Source organism: Ylistrum balloti, unplaced genomic scaffold (assembly GCF_031769215.1).
Source record: "Ylistrum balloti isolate Yb309-2 unplaced genomic scaffold, AGI_CSIRO_Ybal_v1 Utg370154, whole genome shotgun sequence".
Lineage (NCBI taxonomy): Eukaryota > Metazoa > Mollusca > Bivalvia > Pectinida > Pectinidae > Ylistrum > Ylistrum balloti.
The window spans coordinates 264,471-276,566 of NW_026782153.1; the positions used below are offsets into that span (position 1 = coordinate 264,471).

The 12,096-nt window shown below is 35.2% G+C and overlaps 1 protein-coding gene across 1 annotated transcript; it reads right to left on the bottom strand.

The window, feature by feature from the left end:
- Positions 1-8,379: 8,379 nt before the first annotated feature.
- On the bottom strand, positions 8,380-11,277 carry LOC132550878 (solute carrier family 25 member 44-like). The gene is made up of 4 exons (XM_060214974.1): positions 10,744-11,277; positions 9,719-9,872; positions 9,231-9,358; positions 8,380-8,582 (listed from the first exon to the last, which is right to left on the bottom strand). The coding sequence occupies exons 1-4, from the start codon at positions 11,275-11,277 to the stop codon at positions 8,394-8,396; spliced, it is 1,005 nt and encodes a 334-aa protein (XP_060070957.1). The 3' UTR covers positions 8,380-8,393.
- Positions 11,278-12,096: the final 819 nt, after the last annotated feature.

Sequence of the window (12,096 nt, forward strand, 5' to 3'; positions counted from 1 at the left end):
GTGTGATGTCACAGTGGACATCAGTTCTCTATCTGTGTGATACATCACAGTGGACATCAGTTCTCCATCTGTGTGATGTCACAGTGGACATCAGTTCTCTATCTGTGTGATGTCACAGTGGACATCAGTTCTCTATCTGTGTGATGTCACAGTAGACATCAGTTCTCTATCTGTGTGATACATCACAGTAGACATCAGTTCTCTATCTGTGTGATGTCAATGTGGACATCAGTTCTCTATATGTGTGATGTCACAGTAGACATCAGTTCTCTATCTGTGTGATACATCACAGTGGACATCAGTTCTCTACCTGTGTGATGTCACAGTTGACATCAGTTCTCTATCTGTGTGATGTCACAGTGGACATCAGTTCTCTATCTGTGTGATGTCACAGTTGACATCAGTTCTCTATCTGTGTGATACATCACAGAGGACATCAGTTCTCTATCTGTGTGATGTCACAGTAGACATCAGTTCTCTATCTGTGTGATAAATCACAGTAGACATCAGTTCTCTATCTGTGTGATGTCACAGTTGACATCAGTTCTCTATCTGTGTGATGTCACAGTTGACATCAGTTCTGTATGTGATTTCTGCCTCTGGTGTTTACAGTGATGTATGTTGACTAAGTTCATGTTTTTTACCACAGAAAAGATGCTATTCATTATCCTATAGAACTGTATCGGTATTAGAGGTCATCAATGCCTACAAAGTCACAATTTAATTTCTACTTCTGTGAGAAAAATTATCAAACATGGACCTGTTATATACACAGGGATATCTGATGGTATGTATAAGTGTTTGGCTGACCAACATATGTCATATTCTCTAATTCCTGAGAGAAAACATACTCCTACATGTTACAGAAATGAACTAAAGTAATAGCCCCATATACTGGCCTTCACTTCTGAACATACATCATTCCAAAGAATTGCTGTGTGTGATATCAAATTATCACTTAGAAGTTTCTAGATTTGTTGTTTTTCATAACTTTTTTATCAATTCTAAAAGTAAACACAGTAAGCGTGTTCCTTTGTTTAAGGATGACCTCATTCAGTACAGTACATAAAGGCTGTCTCCAAGATAAAGTTCATTGTGATGAAGCATATTTTGTGTTAATTTACTTGCTATAGTGACATCCTGTGTAAAAACATCTGAAGATTTAAAGTATTTGAAGTATTTAAAAACAAAACTATGTGTTCTTTAAAACAAAATAAATACAAAAGTATAAAACATTAAAAAAAAAACCCTAAAATTGATATTGAAAACATTTTTTCCTTATCTTTGCTCTCTCCCTCTCTTTCTGTCTGTCTGTCTGTTTGTCTATCCCTCCCTCCCTCCCTCTCTCGCTTTCTCTCAAAATAAAAAGTCCTCAAAAACACCATAAACTCAAACTGGAGAAAACATCACATCCTTAAATAATTTTTTTTTTTTTTTAAATTTTATTCCCTCAGCTCAGCAATCATTATTAGGGGCTGCCAGAGTTGAGGAGCTCTGGGTTCAACCTCCTTTACAAAATATTGCCATCACACAGGAAGGCTCTCATTCTACATTCATCACTTTCACTCCTTATAACATAATTATTTTTAGCAAGATTTCTTTATATAATTGTTAAAATTCAATTACTGACATACAAAAACTTAAATACCCATTCTCATGATGTATCTATATACACCCTCACACACACACCATCACACACCCATACATACATACAGTATATATATGTACATACTTGTGCATACACAGAACACAAAATAACATATTGATGTTACACTACAACCATTTTGTTACTTTATAATAATTGCCTGTGCATCTAACACTTAAACATCAGGAAAAAAAGAATAAATACTTGTTTTATGAATTCCTGTACATTGTTTATTGAAAGAATGCATCATTTTGAAGCAAAATTGAATAATTTTGAAAGAATTTTTGCCAAATCTTAAAAGATTGCAACAAATCATTTCAAATCTAAGTTCTTCACCCAATGATCAACACCTATATCCACTTTGTTAGCTATATCCCTTTCTCATACTTTATAAGAAATGGAGTTTAACAACATTATTACATGACTGAAATGGATGTCTGACAGAAATCTTGTATCATGTATCTATAGTCTTGATGCTGTTCTTATTTTGTCAAAGGACTAAAGACAACATTTCACGGGTAGGATATTTCTACTTCTGTCCAAGGGACTGACATACAGAAAACAGTTTAACGAGAGAGGAGCGTCAGAAAATTTTTATGTCTTTGAGCTTTTCTTCGGTTTTTTTTAATGAGTTCTGTTCTTTATTTTGCATTTTTTTTTTCTGATATTCTTTACTGAAGCAATGTATGACAGACACAGACAATGACAATACACTTGCTGACAATATGAGACAACTACATATACATAGGCAGTGAATATTATAGTGTACTGACAGATCGGAACACAAAATGTAAAATTATTATCCTGGAGTTATCTCCCTTAAAATTATCCTGGAGTTATCTCCCCTAAAAATATCCTGGAGTTACTTCCCCTAAAAATAAGATAAATAATAAAGCATGACTTGACCAATGTTTTGTTTAACCTTGTCCTTAATTAACAACAAAACATTGGGGATAAAAAGGATTTAAATATTTCAGTAAATGGAAGTCTTTTGGAATGGAGGTTAATTTCGGTGAGAAGTTTACTCTAGAGTAATCTCCCTTGATTTGTACCAAAATTAAAGAGACAATAAATATGAAAATGAAACAAGAACTAATGTGTTTAGGTAAAAAGACCTCTTCAACATCATTTTTCCATAATTATGACACAGATAAACTTGACAGTATTTATAATATTCTATCAGAAAAGCGACTCTAAAAATAGAATAAGAAGCAGTAGTCAATTTACTTCTAGGAGTAACTTCCCATATCGGTCCGATTGAAAACACATAGGGTTATATTGTATAAAATAAAATAACCAGAACACAAGACTGTCCACCTTCTTTATTTTGTTCAGCATTTTAGCATTTATATATGTTAATGTTGTCCTGCAATCTGTTCATTCAAAATAAGTTAATAATTAAAAAAAGGCAATTACTAATGTGTTCACAATAACAACAGCTACTTTTAGTCAAATTACCTTTTTTCAGCAAACTGCTTGATATCAGAAAACTTACTGAAATACCAGCGGTGAAAAAATGAATGTTCCTTCCTTCTTCAGGAAGACATGGCAAGGTATGCTACAGACATATCCCAATGTTGATAGGTTTAATATATCTCTTACAGATCATTTCTTGACTTCTTTATAAAGAATACAGAAAATTTGTGTTCCATAAAGATTGATCTTATTAAAGAGTTCTATTTTTCACTGGTTTTGAGGTAATAAAAAAAAATAACAACAAAACTTAAACAAAGGATTAATAAAGAAATTTGTCTCATGAAATTGAGAAAAAAAATGCCCTTTGATTTAACATAAAAAAATACTGACCTACAAAAACCAACCTTTAAATTTCAATGCAGTGACCACTTACACTTCAATCTTTCACTCTAACACAGATAAATATCTGGAATATAGACATTTTACAATAAACCATGAGTCTATCTTGACCCTCAGTTTTATCATCATTCTTTTAAAAATACAATATTAATTGATTTTTATACATGTATCTAAATAATATCGCATTTGATATGAAAACAAACATTTTCTGGATTAAAATCATCACAAATTCATACAAAAATCAGGAAAAGAAAGAACAATTATACAAATTCTGATACTTTACAAAGATATTTTATGGACTCTCGGACATTGAAAGTATCAGGACTTAATTTTCAAGAGTTTTCCCGGAAAAAAGATCAGTTTTCTCATTCAGCTTGTTTCTACTTTCAGGGGAGGTAACCAATGTAGACTTGTGGTTTTCAGATGCAAGAATAAAAGCCATCATGGAAATAAATCAAGCTCATAATTCTGACACAACACTCTGGAAGCATAGCCTTGCAATCATTTTTTATTTTATTTAAAAACCAATGACATAATGTCCCTGAATTCCAAGACTTTCCCAGGAATATGTCCCTGAATTCCAAGACTTTCCCAGGAATATGTCCCTGAATTCCAAGACTTTCACAGGCATGCCCCTGAATTCCAAGACTTTCCCAGGCATGTCCCTGAATTCCAAGACTTTCCCAGGCATGTCCCTGAATTCCAAGACATTCCCAGACATGTCCCTGAATTCCAAGACTTTCCCAGGCACATGTCCCTCAATTCCAAGACTTTCCCATGCATGTCTCTGAATTTAAAGACTTTCACAGGCATGTCCCTGAATTCCAAGACTTTCCAAGGCATGTCCCTGAATTCCAAGACTTTCACAGGCATGTCCCTGAATTCCAAGACTTTCCCAGGCATGCCCCTGAATTCCAAGACTTTCCCAGGCATGCCCCTGAATTCCAAGACTTTCACAGGCATGTCCCTCAATTCCAAGACTTTCCCATGCATGTCTCTGAATTCCAAGACTTTCCCATGCATGTCCCTGAATTTCAAGACTTTCACAGGCATGTCTCTGAATTCCTAGACTTTCACAGGCATGCCCCTGAATTCCAAGACTTTCCCAAGCATGCCCCTGAATTCCAAGACTTTCACAGGCATGCCCCTGAATTCCAAGACTTTCCCAGGCATGCCCCTGAATTCCAAGACTTTCACAGGCATGTCCCTCAATTCAAAGACTTTCCCATGCATGTCTCTGAATTCCAAGACTTTCCCATGCATGTCCCTGAATTTCAAGACTTTCACAGGCATGTCTCTGAATTCCTAGACTTTCACAGGCATGTCTCTGAATTCCTAGACTTTCACAGGCATGTCTCTGAATTCCTAGACTTTCACAGGCATGTCTCTGAATTCCTAGACTTTCACAGGCATGTCCCTGAATTCCTAGACTTTCACAGCCAAGGGTCAGAATTCAAAAAACTTTTCAAATCTGTATTATCATGTTTTATCTTTTCTTGACATCAGAGTAACCAAAATAAAATCTTACATCCTTGGCAATTTGAAAATGTTTGTGAAATAAAACCATCTCACTGCTACTAATTTTGACAGCCCCCTAAACAATCAAGATTGAAACATATCAGCAATTTGAAAGAACTGTGATAAAAAAAAATGTTGATAAAAAAAGTTCACAGCTGAATTATATCAAAATAAAAAAAAATGAAAATAGAAGATACTTCCAGCAACCTACCAGAAAGATTTATTTCGAAAAGACAAAGATTAACCAAAGCATGGTGGCTGAATGGACTGGGTAAAAATTAGATCTGATTTTGGTGGGAAAAAAATAGGACAGAATTCTTCTTTCTTCATACATATATACATACCAAAATGGACTAGTTCTCAAAACCACCACTAGATGGCAGCCCACTGAAAAATGAACTAACAGGCTAAGAAGATGACTACTGAAGTTGTGGAAATTATACTACAAAGTTGTAGAACAGAGAGTTGTAAATTATATTTTGTCAAATTTCTAACCTACAAATATAAGTTCTGCGATGGGATTAGCAGGCCAATACACAATGACTCTCCGTATGTATCAAGCTATTGTATCAGCATTTGATAGAACTAAATCAGACATGATGGGCTGCTATCTAACAACAGTAACGACAAGTGTGAAAACACAGGAATTATACAGTTATAATCTGTGGACATAGCAAACTAATATAATGCTTTCGTGTCTCTAGTTCACCAGTCTACAGAAATATCTAGTCAGTAGACTATTTAAAAACAAAGAGGGCCAATGGTCCTGCACTGCTCATTCGGTATTTAATTGCTTTCACAAATACATTAATATCGTAAATACAATCAGTTTAAATATTTGTTTTACTTGCATACATTCAGAAAATATAACAAAGTTTTAAACACAACTACAGCACCATATCAGCTATGTATACAACTTCAGAAAATTGTCTTTTTAAAATGATATCTCAGATTTCCAACGCTATTGACATTTTCTTCAGACACAATAGATTATCACAGAACTATGGACACTTGAAATGTGTAGAAGAAACTGACAAAATGAAAAGTGAACTAGCATTTTTTTCTTCTTTTTTTTTCTTGAGTTTTCAATTCAAGCAACGAAGCTCCAAACTAATCTGATTGTTTTCTAGGTGATACAGTCAGAATTCAAACAAAACACATTTTAACATGTCCTCGAACAACACCCTCACAAAACCAATGATCATGATAACATCATTCACATTTAATCACAACAGCAAATAAGCAAAGATTTGTAAAAAGACACCCTGAGTTCTCTTTATATCTCTTCATCAAGATTCACAATTGGACATTTGTATTACTTCACTTTGTTTATAAAATATTTCAGTAATCACACATTCCTCGCATACATTTGTCATTAAATTAAACTTTACTTTACAGCCAGGAAACAGCTATACTTCCTTTTGCACATATAATCAAAATAGAAATTTTCTCTTGCATGAACTACATTTAACACTATAAAATAACTGTCACATATAAACATTTGGCCTAAAACAAACTTCTTGGCCTCACATGTCTATAAATCACAGTACGGTATATAAACTTCACAGACCAGAGACCTTCAGACACCTTTATACCAGAGACCTGTGTCTACCAGAGACCTCTGTATCCCAGAGACCTGTGTCTACCAGAGACCTCTGTATCCCAGAGACCTGTGTCTACCAGAGACCTCTGTATCCCAGAGACCTGTGTCTACCAGAGACCTCTGTAAACCAGAGACCTGTGTCTACCAGAGACCTCTGTAAACCAGAGACCTGTGTCTACCAGAGACCTCTGTATCCCAGAGACCTCTGTAAACCAGAGACCTGTGTCTACTAGAGACCTCTGTAAACCAGAGACCTGTGTCTACTAGAGACCTCTGTAAACCAGAGACCTGTGTCTACCAGAACAGTAACTACCCTCAAATTACACGGACCAAATTCTCAGCAACTAGATTCATTCTGATTTAATTTCTAAAATTCAAAAAGAATTGAATTTTCTTAACAGTGAGTAACAATACCATAACAATCATCAAGCGTAAATCATTCTAATGTCCTTTTTCTATAGACAGTGAGTCTGATCTATCTTGTGTTAATCCCAGGGTGGGCAAAGCATTAAATTTGATCACAAGGAGAGGGCAAGCTTTTCTTTTTGCAGAGCAATGAAGCATTTTTTTTTAAAAACATTTTTATAAAATGCAACAAAGATAGTTTGATTTCTCATGCCCTGGCTTATCTTCAGATATACTATACTGTAACATACCTTTTTTAGTGCAATCAAATTTTACCCCATTTTTAGCAAATTAAAACAAGATGAAATCATACCCTTGTAAGTTTGAGAAGATATGACAGTGATTCAGAAGACAGGACATTGATTCAGATGATAGGACATTGATTAAGAAGAAGAAAGGACATTGATTAATAAGGAGATAGGACATTGATTAATAAGGAGATAGGACATTGATTAATAAGGAGATAGGACATTGATTGATAAGGAGATAGGACATTGATTAAGAAGAAGATAGGACATTGATTAATAAGGAGATAGGACATTGATTGATAAGGAGATAGGACATTGATTAATAAGGAGATAGGACATTGATTAAGAAGAAGATAGGACATTGATTAAGAAGGAGATATGACATTGATTAAGAAGGAGATAGGACATTGATTAAAAAGAAGAAAGGACATTGATTAAGAAGAAGATAGGACATTGATTAAGAAGGAGATAGGACATTGATTAAGAAGAAGATAGGACATTGATTAAGAAGGAGATAGGACATCGAAGATAGGACATTGATTAATTAGGAGATAGGACATCGAAGATAGGACATTGATTAAGAAGGAGATAGGACATTGATTCTATGAGACAGACAGACATGGTTAGTACTACATGCCCTCACCCTCTCCTATTAATGGTCGGTGTCTAAAAATCCAGTCTAGGGCTCCTTTTCCTGATTAAATGAACGGAGCAGCAGAAAAATAACCTTTTTTGATTAGAAATGAACGATCAGTAAACCTGATTACAAAGAATCTGGCCCATTTACGCAGATACAACCTTATCATTAACCAGTTTATCAATCAACATCTTGTTTGTTTCCAAAATGTTAAATCAACCTGTTATCTTAATGCAGCATACCCTGTGTCTGGTTTATAAGTAGATTTACATGACTTACAGTCATTTTGAAAGATAAAAGCATCTCAGACTCTATTAAAATCTATTGGATTAATATATTACTATATTCTGTAAGACCAACAGACATTCACAAGTGACAGATCAGGTAACCAAGGGTTGTCACCTGATAAAAACACAGAGGTGTTATTGGAGCCTGGAGAGGCCACCACATGAGCGTCAATGTCACTGACACCAAGAGAGAAAACCATCTCTGCAATCAGGGGAGATAACTGTATAATTATCATCACCACTGCACCTGTTCCTTGTACTCATCCTTGAGACTGAGGTGTTTAATGGTGGAATATGATGACATGATAAGAAAACTAAAGGGAGCCACATGGATCATACGTGCTGTGAGACCTTTAGTAAAGATTCCTAGTCCTTCTTCCTGCCATGTCCTTCTTAGTGTTTCCTTAAAACTGGAACGTCCAACCTACATCACAACAATGAAAAACACTGAGATGATTGAATTACAGGGGTATACATCAAACTGTTTCCTAAACAAGTTTTGCTTCATTTTTTGTTATTGTGTTACCAGAACAAGTGGGAAGTTATTTCTAATGACTTAAACACATAAGAGTTTTTGAAATGAGTGGCACGAACATTTAAATCACAAATAACATTTGAACTGAAAACTTCTAACAAGAAAAAATGCTTTGCTATGTCATGTCTAACATCCTAGTCTCATTCAACCAGACACTTGTTAAATTGCAATTTCATGTACAGGCAACAAGAGTCTGGTCGAATGAGACTGCTGATGCCCAGGAACTGATGGATAAATGGTGTTCCAAAATGAACTGTCTTGGAAGTAAAATGCATTTTTTTTAACTGGTAGGTCAAATGAGTTAGTTACTCTGAGTAGCCAGACTAATACTTGACCCTGGAAAGATAAGCGAGATGATCTACGCATGCTGCATCAAGACACCAGAGGAACGACACGGGGGATGTTGTAGTTTATCTCATATCATACACCTGTCGAGTCAATTGAATCCACAAGTGGAAATATGTGTACAATCTGATTACAGAGGGAGGGGAGATAACTACATATATTTACGATATCTAACTGCTTTGAAATAATTACCTGCATTCTGACACGCACTAATTCCATGGAGTTTGTTATTGTGACAGTGGTTAAACCAGACAGAAATGCAGAAAAGCCGTCGAGCAAGATCTGTGGTACCCAGCTTGGACTGACTGGGACAAGGATATCTATAAATAGTAACACAAAGTAAACTAGATTTAACTTAATACAGAAATCTATAAATAGTAACATAGATTACAGTTCACTGAACTAATAACAGACACCTATAAATAGCAACACATCTGAGTTCATCGTTCTATGAACAGACACTTTGATCTGAGGTCTCAATACCGAAGCTAGTGGCTACATATCTGAACAACATACAGAAGGTCTTTTGAATACTATATATAGTAATATGGGTTTAGTGTCATGCCAATGAGTAGGCCAACACCCTATCAACTGATCTATTGTAATAATTCTGTGTAGGAGAAATTCATTTTTGGTTGAGCTTAGAAATACACTTAGAAGTTCCTTTAATCTTGACTTACGAGCATAAATTTCATTAAAAGGCCACCAGAGGGAGCTGCCCAATCCATATACTCCGAGGGAAATGAAGTACCCGCGGTAGAAGCCACGGAGGCCCTCTTTCCGGTACACTTCCGAGATAATGGCTTTCACAACATCAATCTTCCTATACCTTCCCTAAAACACAAAATGATTCACATGTAGCTTTACATAAAACATGGAGTATCTTGAAAATCATACAGTATGTAATTTCTAATTTCAAACACAAAATGATTCCAACACATCATTATGTATCATTAATTTAAATATGTAAAACACAAAGTGACATTTCATCTCTACAGCATTTTTAACAATAACAGTTTTTGCCAGAACGATGATTATATCAATTGCTGTACGTGGAATATCTAAAACAAATATTTGTTTATCTTGGTCTTTTTAGAATATTCAATTACTACCAGAGCTTCTGTTTAAAGCTATAGGCTTGTCAAATTAAAGAATTCAGAGGTTACCCTTTTTTTCTCTCTTGTTCTATTTTAATATTTTTCAGTAAATACATTCAAAATAGGCAGAAGGACCCAATTTTATCTGTTTAAAAGATACTTCAGGACAAGAGTATCTGTCCTTAAGGACACAATTTTATCTGTTTAAGAGATACTTAAGGACTAGAGTATCTGTCCTTAAGGACCCAATTTTATCTGTTTAACAGATACTTAAGGACTAGAGTATCTGTCCTTAAGGACCCAATTTTATCTGTTTAACAGATACTTAAGGACTAGAGTATCTGTCCTTAAGGACCCAATTTTATCTGTTTAACAGATACTTAAGGACTAGAGTATCTGTCCTTAAGGACCCAATTTTATCTGTTTAACAGATACTTAAGGACTAGAGTATCTGTCCTTAAGGACCCAATTTTATCTGTTTCAGAGATACTTCAGGACTAGAGTATCTGTCCTTAAGGACACAATTTTATCTGTTTAACAGATACTTAAGGACTAGAGTATCTGTCAATAACTGACATGTGGTATATTACAGGTACATGCCAACTTACCTCATCTGGTATATGGATTCCTTGTAAACGCTCTAGTTTCACTTTCACTTTGACTGGCACTGGTTCAGTTTGGTGTTTACTCTGGCCAAGTAACATCATGTGTTGGGACACTATATCAATAGGCACAGCAACAGTCTGAGAAAATAAGCTAGCAGAAAATCCTCCTATAAAGCTACTCAGGTAACTTTTGTATCTAAATGTGTGTAATTCCTCGCGGTTCATCATAAACTGTCGGACGTTCTCATACACAGTGATGTAAATCAGGGAATTACAAGCTTGTATAGCATGAACACCAAATCCACGATACAGACCTCGGATTCCTTCTGTAGCACGGATTTTTACCAGCGCGTCGAACGTTCCTTTGTATACATCCTTCCCACGCTGCACCTGTAACCTCGTTCTGACTAAAGTCAGAGGGTACTGTATGAAACGCACAAGAAGCCCACTGCCAAGAGCTAATGGGTAGTATTTGGTCTTATTCATCATATCCAGTTGGATAATCTGCGACTTTCGTCTAACCTCAGACTCTGCCATCATTGTCGATGACAATTGCTTCCAGTCTAGTTTAAAGAGTCCCTGTTGAGGTCACCTGTTATACTGTCTATAAAGTTAAAATTTTGAAAACATTATTTTTAAAGAATTTACAATCACATCTAACATTAACTAAAATAACTCCTAGAGACAATTTGAGTTCATACTTCTATTTTTCATCAAATGGACTATTTTCAACTTTTTTGTTTCCATTTTTCAAGTCATCACAAATGCTCAGTAAACATAATTCATTATGACATATATGCATGTATTTTTCCTAACTGGCTGCTAGATTTACAGATTGTACATATTATAAAAAAATTGCATTTAGCTGCGTACTACAAGTTCTCAAAATCTCCAGTAGAAATCTCCATCTGTAAGGGGTCATCATTCATCTGTGATCCATAATGATTCTAAAAATAATGGAAAAAAAATTTCATTACTTGATTTTTCACATTACTTATACCAAATAACATTTAACTTGTTTCCTCACATCCTCTGCATCCTTGGAACATTTCATGGCAACACTGAAGGATCCATGTGTGACATCTTGTGGATAAGACGACAAGTTTGATCCTCAGATGTACATCACATGAATCTCAAACTTGCAAATTAGTGTCTCACCTTTGTAATCTTCAAAGAAGTGTATCAGTCTGTGATTGGTCAGTTTTTTTTTCTCCTGGAACCCACTCTAGACCAATCAATTTACTTCCAGTGTGTCTTCAATTTTGCCATGAAAGGTTCCAGAGTGCAGAGAGTGAAAGTGATCGTAACCTCTGGAGTATTGAGGATGGTTCCAGGGAAACAAAGAGCAAAAGTGAT